This window comes from Mastigoproctus giganteus, chromosome 2, assembly GCF_048544385.1.
Source record: "Mastigoproctus giganteus isolate SK-2022 chromosome 2, ASM4854438v1, whole genome shotgun sequence".
Taxonomy (NCBI): Eukaryota; Metazoa; Arthropoda; class Arachnida; order Uropygi; family Thelyphonidae; genus Mastigoproctus; species Mastigoproctus giganteus.
Genome location: NC_143576.1, coordinates 226,749,824 through 226,767,054, shown reverse-complemented (window position 1 = coordinate 226,767,054; position 17,231 = coordinate 226,749,824). Strand labels below are relative to the sequence as shown.

The following is a 17,231-nucleotide window of genomic DNA, read 5'->3' as shown; positions in this document are numbered from 1 at the left end:
TGGGTAATGCTGCATAAGCTTGCTTTCTTGCATCACATGCCACTACTACTACTACTACTACTACTAAGACAATAGCGGTTTACATTTAAGTAAAAATGCGCTTCTAATTTCTCTGTTATTTCATATCTTGTCCATAAATAATTTCAGTATTTTGTGAAAGAAATAAAGGGTTAATGAAGTTCAGCTCAAACATGGTACAAGTGTCAATTTGTGTGTAAATTATGTATAGCATAATTTATGGAATGATTAGATAAATTTTTAGAGGGAATATACAGAAGAGGTGGGTTATATATATATTTTGGCTGATGTTGTATAAGCTTACTTTCTTGCATAATTTGCAAATACTAATACCAAATACTAATATTAATTATTGAGTAGTACTTTCAAAATGCGACGGACGTACACCGAAAGGCAGTTCAGGGCAGCATCTAAACATTACACAAGAAGAGCATTTGTGTGATGGAGGAAACGATCACAAGTGTAGTGACATCTGCATGAGGCTAAACTCGAAATAGATCATAAATCTGGTGGTGGTGGTGGTGGTGGTAGAGGCACTATTACTAACATCTGGCAATTACTGCTCTGATCAGTGATCCTAGTTCAACACTGTTTGCTTCATGCCAAATAAAACAACACAGTGTGTGTGTGTGTTTAGTGCCAAAGCAACTAAGACTATATGGCATGAATATTTAGTGTCTACAATTGAATGCAGCCCAGTTGGTATATCACTGTTTTCTGCACACCGTGTGGAAAAGACCTGAGTTCGAATCCAGTCAATGACGCTTGGAATTTTTATGAGCCTTTTTCACAACGTGGCTAAGTTAGTCGGTCTCAAGCAAGTGTAGCGGGGTATTTTTTCTCAGAAAATCGGGTTTTTCGTTGGGCAAACAGAAAATCGACCACAAACATAATACATACGATCAGTAGCGTAGCTACCCTTTTTCGGGCCCGGAGGCAAAAAACATGTTCGGGTCCCTACTTAATTAATGAAAATTGCAAAAAGAGGAGACAACCAAAGACGTTCGGGCACGGAGGCAATTGCCTTGCCTGCCTAGATGGTAGCTACGCCACTGCATACGATGCAATATGGTCTAAATCTCTAATGCGCATAAAATCGCTGCAACAGCAGCAACAACCAATATTTATTTTGTAAATCAGTCTTTTCCATATATCATTTTACAGTGTAGTATCGTTTGGTACATTTTAGTTTCTAGTATTAAACCATTATAATTAAACGGTTGGTGTATTTGTTTTAAATTCTGGATATGTACTCTCCCAACCTTAGAGGCCTTTTTGAAGATAGTATTAGCAGCAACAACAACAACGGCATGTATTCTTCGGTTAGTTTTCTGGATGAAAAACTCCAGATTTCGAGAGAAAAATCCACGAAACCCGTGCCTAAGACAAACTAACTCAACCAAGTTTTGAAAAAAAAAAAAGCCTATAAAAATGCCTCCCGTGTAAAACACAATATGTACAATATAGATTATTGACTATTACATAGCTAAACATAGAACTCGGCTAACCATCTAAAATATAAGGCTATCGCAAGTCCCACCAAGTTGGTGGTATAGGCCTATGGCGCGAAGGAAGTATGCGGGTAATTTAGCCTGAGTTTTAAGCTCAAATCGGGCCACAGATAGCTTGATCCTCATCCGGTAATACTCTTCTTCGAATACTCACATCTGCGAGGGATGATTTTCTTTATCTGCTCCCGAATCCTGTGTATCCCTGAGTTTTTATGAAAATTTCAGCAAGTGGGAGGTGCGTTTCGGATCCCAAGGCTCTTTCAATGACGTAATCAGTTTTACTGCTATTTTAGATAATTTGTAGGTTTGTACATGTCATAAGTCTTCTATTTGCATCGAAACTGTATTCTGTTTGACATTCGCCCAACCGGCATTTCTTTAATGAAGACAAATCGAATTTTTATTTTAAGTGCTCAACTAATTTAGGGAAAAGCCCTAAGGGAGTTATGAGAACTGCTGGAGTTATAAAACATGGTTACACAGGTAAGGGCATAGCCTCAGTTTTCTGTAGCTTTGAACAAACAAAGTTTGCTATTAAATGCAGTATGAGGTCACTGCACTTAGTAGCAAACTTTGGTCAATTCTGTGTAAACTGAGGTTATGTCCCTTCGTGCACAATAACGTTTTTATTTCAGTTTAATTAAAAGGGGTGTTTTAGCTATGAACTCCTCAAAGGGATTTAGGTCACGGCATACACTCTTAAAATTTACTTGCCACTATCCTTAATTTGGAATCACTGAACAGAAGAAAGACAACTGGACAATGAACTAACCGATTATCACATAGGCAACCCTTTGAACACCCAATGGCGCGATTCAGCCTCTCGTATAAAGCATTCACGGGATGAAAGTGTGCACTGCCTATTTGATGTATTGTGGGCTTGAACCAGGTACATCTGAAGCTCTTACTTATCTATGAATTCACCACCTCGGATGGATCCTTATTGGATGAATTTATTTCCAGCAGTTGTCGTTCAGTGAACAGTTTTGAGTTAACGCAAAGGTAAATTGGGCTATGGATTGTTACTGTGTTGTATCCGTAAATTTCGTGTGCTCTAAGGCCAGTTTTCGGGATGAAAATATCAGAAAAGAAATACCAGGTATACTTTGCATGTAAAAATATTAAATAACAAAACTGGTACATACTTAGACCGGCTAATTGTCTTTTCCTAATCGAAATAAGATATATTTAAAAATCAATTTAACTAAATTTAAAACAGAGAATAAAGGAAACTTAAAAGTTATTAAAATCAAAATGATGTTTGATTTTAGTCTACCAGAGTTATATATTTTTTATTAGCTTTTTAAATTATACTTTAGACCGATACGTTGAAATGTTGTCACGAGCAAAAAAAATCAACTTATTTTATAGCTTCTAGCCAAAAAGGTTCCAATGGTGAAAGAAAGTCCAGTATTGTGATTGCACTTATGCAAATGAGAAGAAGGTGTATTAGACATCCCGGCAGGAAGATGATGCAAATCGGATTTGTGGTGTACAAGGTAAGGACATACAATTTATTTGAAAAATGTATTTCAGTATTCACGTTTAATAACTTTCAGTTAACAAAATTTGGCTAAATTTAGGCCTAGACAGCTTGCAATTACTTATCTGCCTCGTTACAAGACGAGGTGGAAACCCATGGAAAAATCTCCTCTAGGCCCAGAGTAGCCTAGAGGAGAATCATGAACTTTAAAAACTTTCAACAGTTTAGTAAACCTAGTCCAGCATTCAGAGAAATGTATCCAACTGGAAATAACGACCTTTCACCTATTAGTTCGAAGAGACAAAAAGTATATGCAGCGAATTATATACTTGGATCTTAGAAAGGCTTTTGATACTGTTGTACATGGAAGACTGTTGAATAAATTGGAGCAGTGTGGCATTGGAGGCAAATTGCTCCTATGGATAAAGGGATGGCTGAGTGGGAGAAGACAGAGAGTGGTAATCAATGGTCACTGCTCATCGTGGTCTAATGTTAGTAGTGGAGTCCCTCAGGGTTCAGTATTGGGTCCATTATTGTTTTCTATATTTATAAATGATATTGATGATGGTATATCAAGCTTAATGTCCAAGTTTGCAGACGATACGAAGGTTGGCAGGGTTGTCAAGGACACTACTGACACTATGCTGCTTCAATAGGATCTGGAAAAGTTGAACAGATGGGCTGAGAGGTGGCAAATGAAGTTTAACATTGACGAATGTAAAGTACTACATATGGGAAGTAGCAACGCCAGAGCAACGTATCAACTCTGTGGTACTACACTGACAGTGGTAGAGAATGAAAAGAACCTGGGGGTAATTGTGCAGGCAGATATGAAGTTCTCTGAGCAGTGCAGACGGGCAGCAAGAGTAGCTCATGGTGTCTTGTCAATGATATATACAGGAATTTTTCCAGCAGGGATAAGGTGGTGATTATTCCCTTGTATAAGGCAATGGTCAGGCCACACCTTGAGTACTGTATACAGGTCTGGAGGCCTTATTTCAAGAAGGATATAGAGCTGCTGGAACGAGTACAGAGAAGGGCAACAAGATTAGTGAATGGAACAAAGGGTTTCTCTTACCAAGAAAGGCTTAAGTTTTGCAAATTACGGTGTCTGGAGACTAGGCACCGGCGAGGTGATCTGATAGAGGTATACAAAGCCTTGAATGGTTTGAACATGCTCAATGCCGATGGGAGTCTTCCTCTTGCTCAGAATAATCACCTGAGAAGGCATAAATTCAAATTGAGGAAAGACAGATGTAGGATAGATGTGCAGAAATTTGCCTTTAGCTAGCGGGTAGTTGGTTGGTGGAACAGAGTTCCATCCCTTATTGTGGAAGTTGATAGCCTAAATAAATTTAAGGCTGAGCTGGACATGTACTTGGAACAAACGGAGGGATGAAGTGTAAGTTTTTTTTTTTTTTTTTGGCTGATGCTGCATAAGCTTGCTTTCTTGCATCATATGCCTCTACTAATGCTAAAGAATCAAATTTACCTACTCTTTTAATATTTCACTCCCTCACCAACGAGCCACTAAGTAACGTCTCTCCATTTGTTGTACAGTGATACCTATTGAATGCTGCAGACTCACCAAAAATGGTAAGACGACTTTAAATTCGGAGCCCTCTTGGTGGAAACATTCAATCAGAAACATGCTGCCGCATGTTTGAAACTCTCGTCTTTCGATGGAATAAATATACAAGTTACATCTCGTGGGATGCTAAATAGCTCTAAAGGTATCTGTACGGAATGGACCCTTATGAATGTCACAGAAGAATTTGTTCAAAAATTAATTGATCAGCAGGTCCCGCACGCTAAACGCATTCTGTTAAAAAAAAAGATGCCATTCTAGTATCCATACGAAATGTTCTTACCTTTAGCAATTCAACTCTACCAAGCTGAGTAAAAGCTGGCTACTTAAATTGCCGATGCTACTAACGTCAAAAAGCATCCAGTGGAGTACCAGTCTGTCCAAGATGTAGATCTGCAGAGCATAATCAAACAGAATGCTCATCAGAAATAATGAAATGTCCAAACTGCAGTGGAAATCATGAAACATACTCTAAATCTTGCAAACGCTGGAAGATCGAAATGTAAAGTAGAGAATAAATAACTTATCAGGAAGCCAAAAATCGTATCGCACCTCCTTCCGAACCTTATGCTGTATTTCTTCAGAGGAAGCAGACTGTTGCAACACAGACAAACCTTTCCGTCTGTCCCATCTAAATTTCTGCCTGAGCACTTACAGTTCTCTCGATAACCAAAACAATCCACGAATCATCAAAAGCAAATCATGCTAGTAACACAGTCTTATCAGTTCCTCCAGTCTTCATCAAATGCAAAACCTAAAATGAAGAAACCAACTCGGCAACAACTATTGATCCCAAAGAATCACAAATGGATATGGATCACCAATTTCAGCAAGAAAAACTATTACTTTAGACGCTTACAGAAATTGTTACGAATTTTTATCGACCCATTTTAAAAAACAGGAAAGACCTAAAACTGAGAAACGCAAGCGGAACACTAGCAAACAGTCAGACCCAACCTTCTTCCCCAAAAAGGGCAATGACAAACTTTATTCAGTGGAAGTGTAGACGATTCCGAAGCAATATCAATGATGTTTATTATTTAATAAACAAATACAATCCTGGCGACATCTGTTTACAAGAAACCAACCTTACTCCCTCAGTTAATCCTGTGATAAAAATCCACACCTTATATAAAACAGACGGAAAGTATTCACAAGAGGCTCATGGCGGCATTGCCATATTAATCAATTCCAACTTTCCATCCTAAAGCCTATTTATTAGGATCACCCGGAATGTTAATTCAACTACCCAGGTGTATTAGTCTGCGTGGGTATCACAGTGATATCGTCACTGTCCTCCCCACACCGGCTGTAAAAGGCCCGGGTTCGAATCTGGTCGATGACGCGAGGAACATTTATGGGCTTTTTTCACTATGTGGCTGAGTTAGTGGGTCTCAGACGTAGATAGCAAGGTTTTCCCCTCGGAACCCGTGGTTTTTCGTCTAGCAAAACAGGTAAATCGACCAGAGAACACACGCAATTTACAGAAACAATATACACGGGTCGATGAAGTAAGGTAGGTCGATTTGCCTGATTTGTTGGACAAAAAACGCCGGGTTTCGGGGAAAAACCTTGCTACCTACGCTTGAGACCGAGTAACTCAGCCACCAAGTGAAAAAAGCCCATAAAAGTTCCTCGCGTCATTTACGGGGATTCGAACCCGGGTCTGTCCTCCCCCTCTCGGGCGAATTATAGCCTTTGTTGCTAATGCGCCAATAAAATCCAAACCAAAACCGTCCTCCACAACATTATGGGGAGGACGGTGGAAAAGGCTCGAGAGAACGGTAACGATATCATTGTGCTACCAGGGCAGTCAACTTTCCATCTAAAGCAATTTTTACATATACCTTGTTGGAGGCAGTTGCAGTACGTGTTATCGATGAAATAACTGTAACTTTGGTTTCAATTTTCCTTGTTCCGAATACCTCTTTCTCCATAAAGGATTTCGATGATTTTTTGAGACAATTGCCATCCCCAATTTCCCTATTAAGAGACTTTAAGGCCACCATCATTTGTTGAGTTCTTTAGAAATAGATGGACGAGGTCGATTAATTGAAGGATTATCAGATGTCCACCAACTCACCTTGCTACCGCAGCAGCACATACTTAAGCTCACCTAGCGGGCCATCCTCGGCAATTGACCTGTCCTCCCTCGCTATACCTAAGGTTCGAATGGTCAGTTTCCCAGGATCCATTAAACAGTGACCAATATTTGTTGATGCTATCGAGGCAGTGATAGTTGGGTCAAAAAACTGCTAGCTTGGAGGTGGATACACAGACTAATAGCTTAACTAGAGCCGCAGAAAGAGGCGAAATTGCATGTACCAATAGTTGCACTGCTGCTATTGGTACATGCTGCAGTTCAATATCAGCTATTCGAATACAGAGTGCAGTATACATACAATTACATTATAATAAGGAGAGATGATTTTTAATAATAAATCGATGATAGTTTTAATGTATTCAATTTTACTTTCTTCCCATTTAGACAGAATTTCCTGAAGTGCAAAGTCTACAGAATTTCATCGACAACGATGAGGTTGGTAACTCAGGTCCGTATATTAATTATAGAGAAGTGTACGGAAGGCTAGAACTGTGGCCAGGTTATTACATCATTGTCCCTGCAACATTTGAGCCGAATTGTCCAGGATCATTTATGCTCCGAGTATATGCTGACAGCCAAATTGACTTGAGGTAAGTTGTTTAACTTGTTATAAATTCAACTATAATAATTAGCTTTAATATGGCACACGGAGGCTTGATTAATAAGCATCATCTCTGTGAAACAACTCTAATCAGGAAAACATACAGTTTTATATTTTTGTTTTGGATAGTCCCTAATGATTTGTTCTAATGAAAGAATATATTTATTCTTTCTATTTATTAATCTAGGAAGTCCTTGCAAGTAGCGCAGTGGTTATAATCAACGTCTTCCCCACACTGGATAGGAAAGGCCTTAGTTCGAATCATTGTTAATGACGCGAGGACCTTTTATGGCGAGGAGAACAAGGTTTTCCCCCCCGGAAACTCTGGTATTTCGTCCACCAAAACAGGCAAATCGAACAAAGAACCTGCGCAATTTATGGACATATTACAAAATGGCAAATGTGTTGGCTCCCGGGTGGCCCTAATATGACAGTTTATTTTATTTTATTTTGTTTTTCTGTTTATACTCCGGGACAACCAAATGGTCAGAGGAGTTCACAAGATAGACAGAATAAAAGAAACAGCACTTCTTTATGATTAAGTTGCAGCATTTGTAAATTGTTGAGGTCGCACTCCTTGATATCGCGAGAAGTGGAATAAATTGGTTCTTGGAGTTACAATAAAAGGAATAGGAGTTTTGTAACTTGTATATCTTATTTCATACTGGAAACTGTATGAGCCAATCATGCTGTGGCACAATTTAGCCCTCATTCGGCAGGTAGGAATGGAACTTCAAAACATCGTTATGCGCATGCGTGAATCATTTGCTATATATAACCAACGAGAAACTATTTTAGAGTGACACGGCGCCTCGTTCTACGAGTACGACTATATTATTATTTTTTTAATATTATTTTATTTATTTTATTTCATTTTTTTATTATTATTTTTTTTTTTCTCTATGCTGGTACCCTTAATTTGGGTAGCTGTGGGTACGGGATTTGCTGGCACCCACTGGTATAGCACAAATGATTTTTGTATTGGGTGCGGGACTTCGCCCTCTTCAGGGCAGACAAAGATTGTAATGGTCTATCTAGTTTCTAGTTGTGGCCCACCTCTTCGTGGTGTAGACGGGCACCGGACACGCTATTCAGGAGATCGCCTGCTCGGTGGCAAAAGAGACTAGAAATAGCTAAACAATACATAATCTACGCAAACATAACACTACACACGTTTCTGGCCATTCTACAGAGTTTTGTATCATCACAGAGTAACATAGCAGAGATGAACTAAAGTTCCTGAAGCCGCCTTGCAGAAGATACTATACATACATTAAATAATATTTAATCATTTTTGATATCAATACAAAATGATTACAAATCATTAATAAAAATACAAAATAATCACGATTCAACACTTAAGCCAGTGACTGCAAGATTAAAGTGACAAAACTACATTCTTATCAAGAGAGGCATGAATTCTCCAAATTACATGTTATGTAATTAAACACCTATAAGATGACCTGATCTTTAAGGCCATAAAAGGTTTAAGTAAAGTAAATGACGAGGGTATTTTTATATTTATGTAAAATGACGTGAAAAAAATGAAGTATGTAAATGAAGTTAAGTTGTATAATACACTGATGAGCCAAAACATTCAGACCACCTACTTAATATGATGTTGGTCCTCAACGTGCAACCAAAACAGCTCGTACCCGGCGAGGCGTGGACGCTACAAGATCTCTAAATGTGTCTTGTGGTATCTGGTACCAACATGTAACCAGCAGATCCTTTTACTCCTATAAGGTTGAGACGCCGCAGATCGGAGGTCCAACATAAACCACATGGAATTTGGAGGCCACGGCAATACCTGGAAGTCTTTCTCATGTTCCGCGAATTAGTCTCGAATAACCCGGGCGTTGTTTTTTTCCCATGGTGCATCCAGGTGCCATCACTTCCCCAAGTAAATGACGCACACGTACCTGGCCGTCCACATGGTTCAACAGGAAACGTGATTAATCGGACCAGATGACCTTCTTCCAATAACTCAAGGTCCAGTTTCGATGCTCGCATGCCCATTGTAGGCGCTGTCGCCGATGAACTGTGGTTAGTATGGGCACTTGGAGCAGCCTGCTGCTACTCAGCCCTATTTTCAGCAGGGTTCAATTCGATGTACTGTGTGTTGTGACACGTTACTTCCGTCACTAGCATTCCAATTACCGGCGAGTTGCTCTACAGTCGCCCTTCTGTTACCACGTCCCATCCGAGAGAGCCTTCGCTCACCTCGAGCATCGATGAGCCATGGTCGTCCAACTTCTCGCCGGCGGTTCGTGGGTTCCCCCTCCTCGGACGAGTTTCGGTAGGTACTAACCACGGCTGACCGTGAGCATCCCACCAGCCGTGCCGTTTCGGATATGCTTTGACCCAGTCGTCTGGCCATTACAATTTGGCCTTTGTCAAACTTGCTTAAGTCCGCTGCCTTTCCCATCTGAAGAACAAGAGTAATACTGATTAACTGAGCTCAGTATCAGGTGTTTTTCATACCGTGTCTAGGCCTGCGCACGTGCCATAGTTCACCTGCTGTTGCTTCGATTTGCATAACGACTTTCTGTTCATAATGTTTTGGCTGATCGGTGTATATTTTCTCTGTTGACAAACTGTTGTACTATATTATTATATTTGGACCTTGAATAATGATGCATGCACAGTCAACTTAAAACATTTCAGATCTTGCGATACCTTTACTGTTTATACAACACTCGAAAGTTACTTAACATTTTTCAACTGCAATAGAGAAACCGATACATGTCAGAAGTAATGATGGTATGCCAAACTAAGTTATTATATTAATATCGTGTTAATAGTACTGGTGGCCTTGGAAACATTTTGTGTTTTTGAGACTTATTCTCAAAATTATACTAAGCGAATACCAGAGCAGTGCCATTACCTATCCTCTATAGATAGAGGATAGGTATCATAACGGAGTTATTTATATAATGTGCTTGGATATGTTAGTACTTTGCAGGTGAACAGTTTGGATTCATGTCTCTTAATTCTGCTTTGGCGTTTTCACTTCCTTCCAAGATGAAAATCCCACTACTAAACTTTATTATACTGTTAATTTGATGTGTATCGGACTCTTTGGGAGAGAAGGTCATTGAAAAGTGTCAAGTAACCTTCTTGAGGCTTTGTTGATGTGTTTAAAATTGTATTTATTTCTTACAGTGAACTTAAATGATTATCTGAAGAAGCAACTATGAAGTGTTCAAGATACAGATATTGCCATTAATGTTTACAACGTACCTGCATAAGAGAACTTATTTGCTCAACTTGTAATAAAGTCCTGTTGATTGTTATTAGGTAAACAGAAGATATGTAGTGTATTTAGATAACAGGACTGCAATCGATGAATGATCTTTGTATTGACCACAGCCCTATCGTTTAGGAAAAAAAAGTGACCAATAGTAGATGTGCCTTTAATCAAATTGGAGGAATATAATATAATTAATACAAACATGATTTTTGCATATATTAATACTGTATAATTTTAATGCCCAATTACTGTTTGTATAAACCAGTATTGATATGTAAACGAAATGTTGAATAAATTTTAAATAACTTTTTTTTTGCTTGTAATAGTGGTTAAGGCAGTAATACAGCAGTTTAACGGAGGACTACATTACTCGTCACAAGTTGTCAAAGAAAATGAGGCTTAATGAATTCTTTATAAAGAATCGTTTTCATGGTCTTCCATTTCTCGACAATAACCTCTCATAACCTCTCATTTGTGAATGTACCTGCTGACAGGTACATTCACAAAAATGGATGCGCCACTGCACAGAATACAACCTATTTCAAACACCAAAACCATTTCCTATAATTTTAACTTCGTCACATCTGTCAAAGCTTACCAATATATCTCTAATCAGTAGAGCTCCTTCTAAATAAATGTTTATCTGTTCATACTAAACTTGCACAATTAAATTCTTTTAAGTTCTTATAATACTACATTACATTATCATTATAACCATTGTTCATGTTTTCGAATCATGTCAATGACGGGAGAAATTTTTATGGGTCTTTATCACAACGTAGCTGAGTTAGTCAGTGTCAGGCGATGGTTACATGGTTTTTTTCCGGAAACTCTGGTTTTCCGACAGCAAACAGCAAAACGACCACAATATAATTTACAAAATTATATACGGCGCAATATGGCCTCAGTTGTTGATGCGCCTAAAATCCAACGACAAACTAACCGTGAGAAACCAACGGAGGCTGACAAGACTTGTGCAGGTTCATAGTTAGTCAAATAACAATCCAGTACAACAGCAGTGACCAAAATGGCATTTAAGATCACACAACCTGTCGTGAGTTGTCACGGATGGGGTAATGCAGCCAATGTCTGAATCTGGTTCCACTTCTTTTGTCAGCATAATCAAAAAGATACAATTACGGTAAGTTCAGATTCAGAAGCACAAAATACTGGCCACTTTGGAATTATAGAAATGTTGCCTGGTCTGACAGTCGTTTTCCGCTTTTTCTTGGTGATGGGATGACCAGAACACGAAAATTGCGTGTGTAAGTGGACTCATTTTGTCAACACTCAAAGTCGCAGGATTGTAGTGGCGGCTTAATGGCATGGGGGGGGGGGATGCTTTATTGGTACACGTTACGTCTCTTGATGCAGTGGATCGACATTTTAATTCCACAGGTTATCTGAAAATTGTTTCCTATCAGGCGTATCCTTTCATGTTGTAGTGTATCCATTTGTGAATGGGTTCTTCCAGAAGGATAACGATAATGAGCCCTTTCAAGTTGCAGTAGAGATCCTCAACGATTTACTTTTCAACAATTGCCTTATGTACTAATATACGTACAGCAGTCTTTTCTGAATGCTAAAGTGGACACATTCACTATTAGGTAGGTATATATAACAAATTGCCCAATCAGTGCATTCTGAATTCCATTCATTTTTGAAATAATTAAATCAAAAATATTACTTTTCATTGGTGCAGATCAGTGCAAAATTTCCGATTTCTGATCTTTAATCGACTTTTAATTTTTACTTAAATTTAATCTTTTCTATACAAATAGACACACTGGACAAACAGACAGTCGCAGACAGAAGAAACGAAATTAAATCCGAGTAAATGCAAATAGATGCTTAGAAAACTGTGACGTGAGGTGATGAAGAGTTGCCTCGTTGTGTATAACTCCACAAGGCTGCTCAACTGCAATAATCTGAAGCAAGAATGGGGAAACGCATGATCTATTGAACTTTGAAAAAGGTCTTATCATGAGTGCACGTTTAGCAGAACTGGTATCTCAAAGGTTTTTAATGACTGTAAAGCAAGCAGTTTTTCCATGTCTCAAAGGCTTAAATGTGGCAGAAAACCGATACTTCAAGAGCGAAGCCATCTTACTCTAACAAGACTATGGAAGAATAAGACATCCAGTTGCAGCAAATAACACCTGAATTCAACCGTTCTGCCCTGTTTCAACCTGTCTTATTACAATCTGAACCTTGTCTATTCGAAAGCTACTTGTTTCAGAGAAAAACAACAGAAAAATCCTGTTGCAGCAGTGCTGAGAACGTCGTGATTGGACAGTGGAACAACGTAAGAAAGTCATGTATCAGATGAATCACGATACACTTGGTTTTGCACTGATGGTAGGCAGAGAGTGTGACGAGAACCTCACGAAGCGATGGACCCTACTTGCCTTGTAAAGGCAACCCAAGCATCTTTAGGTGGTATCATGGTATGGGGAATGTTTTGTTGGCAAGGGATTATACCGGTGGAAAGTCGAATGTCAGTTAGTCTTTACAATCTGGTACCCCTTCCAAATGATCGTTGTGAGTAGCGGTGACTGACATTCCTAGGCCGCTATGATTAGTCTTAGTTAGAGTGTTTACCCCCCCCCCTTGCAGCTGTTTTAAAATCAGGAACCCATTTTCCGATTCTTAGGGTGTTAGTCCCCCCTTTCCGCTGTTTTAAATTTTTATTTAAAACAGCGGAAAGGGGGGATAAACACCCTAAGACTAACCATAGCGGGCTAGGCATGTCAATCACTGCTACTCGCAAAAAGGGTACCAGATTTTAAAGACTAACCCGAATGTCATCCAGGGAGTACCTGAATTTTGTATCAGATCTACTGCACCCCTCGATATTACAATTTTATTCTGATTGCGATGGCCACTTTATGGTTGACAATGGTGCCAGAATCATTCAAGAATGGTTCAGAGAAATGACACGGATTTCCACCAACTTCCCTGGCAATCACTTGATCTCAATTTTATTGAAAATATGTGAGATATGCTGTGGAGAGCTATTCGGTAACGAAGTCCTCTTCCTTCAACTTTATCGCACCTATGCGATATTTTGCCGGAAGAATATTTACAATTAGACCAAAACGCACTAAAACACCTTATACAGTGATCGAAACATATATATATATATATATATATATATATATAAATAAAAAAGTTAATTAATTAATTAATATCAAAGGAATTACAAAATATTTTCAATGCTAGCTAAGGCGTCAGTGGGATGTTCTTCAGTAAGAATGCAATTTAATAATTTTGACTATATCGTCCTTTAAAAAATATTGCATATTGATTGTGGATCTGGAAACTGTTCCTTAGAAATGTCCATTAGTAAAAACGCCAACTTTGTTGAAAGTCTGACCCTGAGATTTATTGTGATGAAAGAACCTAAGAAATTTTCTTCTCTTTAAAGTAAATGGCAAGTTAATTTCATTGGGAGCTAAATCAATTCTCGGGATTTGAAAATCAGTCGAAAAATTCTGTCTCTCTCTCTCTCTCTCTCTCTCTGTCTAAATTTTACTGCCAAATAAAACCTATTGCAAAAGGAATCAGGTCTAAAGCTTGTTTAGTTTTTCGATTATTCAAGTTCAAAGAGTTCCGGAAAGAAGGACATAGGTTGTAGAATGGATGTGCGAAAGTTTGTCTTTAGCCAGCGAGTAGTTGATTGCTGGAACAAACTTCCATCTATTGTTGTGGAAGTTGATAACTTAAATAAATTTAAGGCTGAACTAGATAAACATTTGGAGTGACCAGATGGGTGAAATGGGGACGTTTTTTGGCTGATGCTGTATAAGCTTGCTTTCTTGTATCATATGCCTCAACTAATGCTAATGCTAATAAGCAAATTATTATATTTACGAAAATATAAATATATGTATTATATATGTAAATTTATATATATATATAAATACATATATACATGCATACATATACATATACACAGCCCTACCATTAATATCCGTACACCTGCCTTTAGACAAAAAAAGATCTTTTATTTAATATTTTGTGCTGAAACCTTTTGCTTTTATGCTGGCCTTCAATCTTCGCGACATATTCTCAACTAGCTTTTTATAAATGTCACGTGATATGTTCTTACCCTCGGCCTTTAACGCAGCCACCAGTTCGGCATTGTTCTTTGAGCGATCTCGATGTGCACGTACCCGATGATCCAGTACATCCCAAAGATTCTCGATAGGGTTCAGATGAAACTCTGGGGTAGCCAATCCAACCTTTTCACCCATGTCCTCAAACCGCTCTGTTACGACCCGAGCAGTCTGGCATGGCGCGTTGTCTTGCTGATACAGGTATGGGCCTTCCTCGAAGTAATGCCATTATGTTGGAAGTGCATAATTGTCCAGGTTGTCCTAATATTGCACAGCATGCACGGTTTTGTCGATAACGACTAATGGGCCCAAACCAAACCATGAAAGGAGCTCCATACTATGACCCTACCTCCACCAAACTTCATTGTTGGGAGGATACAGTAAGGAAGGAACTGTTCCCCCTGGCATTCGCCACACCCAGGAACGGCCATCATACTGCGAACTGTAGAGTGCAAACCTCGACTCGTCTGTCCATAGGACTGTTTTCCACTACTCTGCACTCCAGGATTCGAGTTCCTTACACCATGTTAATCAACGTCTAGCATTTGTTGAGGTGATCAATTCTGTTGAACTGTTGAGGTAATTCTGTTGAACGTGTCATCTTGCATGCTCACTTTTGCAATTGTCTGTTCGAAGCCCAGTGTGCATATATATAGCAGGTTCTGTGATGTGTTGCGTGCATAGGACCTCTTTCCTCATCTATGGAGGGGTGTCCGGATATTAACAGTAGGGCACTGTACATACTATTAGTATTAGCAATGGCTACATAGTGCAAGAAAGCCTATAGCTTATGTTGCCTAAAAAAAACTAAAATAAAAAAATAATAATAATAAGAAGAAAATTTTAAAAAATAAATAATTAATAAGAGAAAAGGAAATAGACAACCTATGCGTTTCCCTTCTTCGGTATGTAATTATCCAGCTTACCTTTGAATTTCCCCAAACTGTCAGCCCCTACCACTCAAGTAGGTAACTTATTCCAGTGATTTGTAACTCGCTGGCTAAAATTCCAGTCCTTTTTTTATTCCAGTCTAAGCATCTTTCCCCGTAACTTGAAATTATGGCCCCAGTTCTAGAATCATTTATAACTGTGAAAATTTCGTCCTCATTCATTTTAATTATGCCACTCAGAGCCTTAAACACCTCAATGAAGTCTCCTTTAAGGTGTCTAGTTTCCAAGCTCTCCAACCAACATATTGGCAAAAGGGCGTCCTCATATGGACGCTCTTTTGCCGATCTCACCAGGTGAGTTACCCATCTTTCGACCCTTTCAAGGATCACAATGTCTTTCTTTAGGTGCGGTCTCCATACTTGAACACAGTATTCCAAGTGTGGTCTGGCAATAGGCTTATATAACGGGATTATGACTTCCTTATCTCTACTTGCAATTGTTCGATAAATCATCGATAGGGCACGATGGGCCTTCCTTGCAACCTGTGTACAATGCTCGGAGAACTTCATGTTTGATTGTATCGTACCACCAAAGTCCCTTTCATCCATTACTGGCTTTAGTTCAACTCCACCAAGTATGTACGTTATTTTGGGGGTTACTGTTTCCCAGGTGCAATACCTTACACTTTGCTGGATTAAAGCATAGTTGCCATTTTTCTTACCATCTCTGAAGTCTATCTAGGTCGCTCTAGAGAAGCTCTGCTTGGCGATGATCATCAACTACCCTACCAATCCTTACATTATCTGCAAATTTAGACATCACGCTCTGTATCCCTTCATCGATATCATTTATGAAAATCAAAAACAGCAGTGGTTCTAATACTGATCCTTGGGGAACCCCATTTCTTACCTCAACTCAATCTGAGGCATAACCATTTATCACAACCCTCTGCCTCCTGCCATGAAGCCAACCAGCTATCCATCTAAGTATTTTCCCTGTGATTGCAACCTGTTCCAGCTTATAAAGTAACCGCTCGTGTGGGACTGGGTCGAATTCTTTGCTGAAATCCAAATAAACAATGTCGAAATTATTCCCTAAATCCAGCTCTTTTTGTTTATATAAAAATTAAGATAAATTAAGATAAAGCTGAAATAAAATTAAAATATAAATAAGTGTTTTAATTTAAAAAATAATCTGTAATGTAAATTAGAATAAAAATTGGTATTGGAATTTAGTGGAAAATGTAATTTAGCGGAAAATGTTAATAAATTTGATAAAATTTTCGATAAAATTAAAAAAAAATTTTTTTTTTTAACTTACACTGTGTTGGGACTGCGTTGTCCATATTTTGTGAGAGTAGTGCTGCTTTATCCCACTTAGTTTTATTCTTTAATTTGCTTCTCTTCCACGGATATGGACAAGTATAGAAACGCAGCTCTTGATACATTGTCAGGTGTAGTGCCCTGATGAAATACCTGACCATGTATCAATATTTACTTTAGCTAATATCAGATTTCTGCATTTATAGCTAAATTTGCCCACCCATTTCTGATGCTGGCTATTTCACCTTTTATTTGTTTAATCACTTTGTATTAATTATCTTACTTTGCAGTTCCCTTCTCTCTAATTGGCTTTTCAATTCAGCCTATAAATTTCTAAATTCA

The 17,231-nt window shown here is 38.6% G+C and overlaps 1 protein-coding gene across 1 annotated transcript in view; it reads left to right on the top strand.

Moving 5' to 3' along the window:
• Nucleotides 1–10,714, top strand: part of LOC150090200 (calpain-A-like) — a 65,300-nt gene extending 54,586 nt beyond the window's left edge. Inside the window, exons 11-13 of the mRNA XM_090369012.1 lie at nucleotides 2,901–3,028; nucleotides 7,089–7,294; nucleotides 10,471–10,714. Of these exons, the coding sequence (XP_090225138.1) occupies nucleotides 2,901–3,028; nucleotides 7,089–7,294; nucleotides 10,471–10,483 (347 nt within the window). The 3' untranslated portion in view covers nucleotides 10,484–10,714. The remainder of the gene's footprint in view (nucleotides 1–2,900; nucleotides 3,029–7,088; nucleotides 7,295–10,470) is intronic.
• Nucleotides 10,715–17,231: the final 6,517 nt, after the last annotated feature.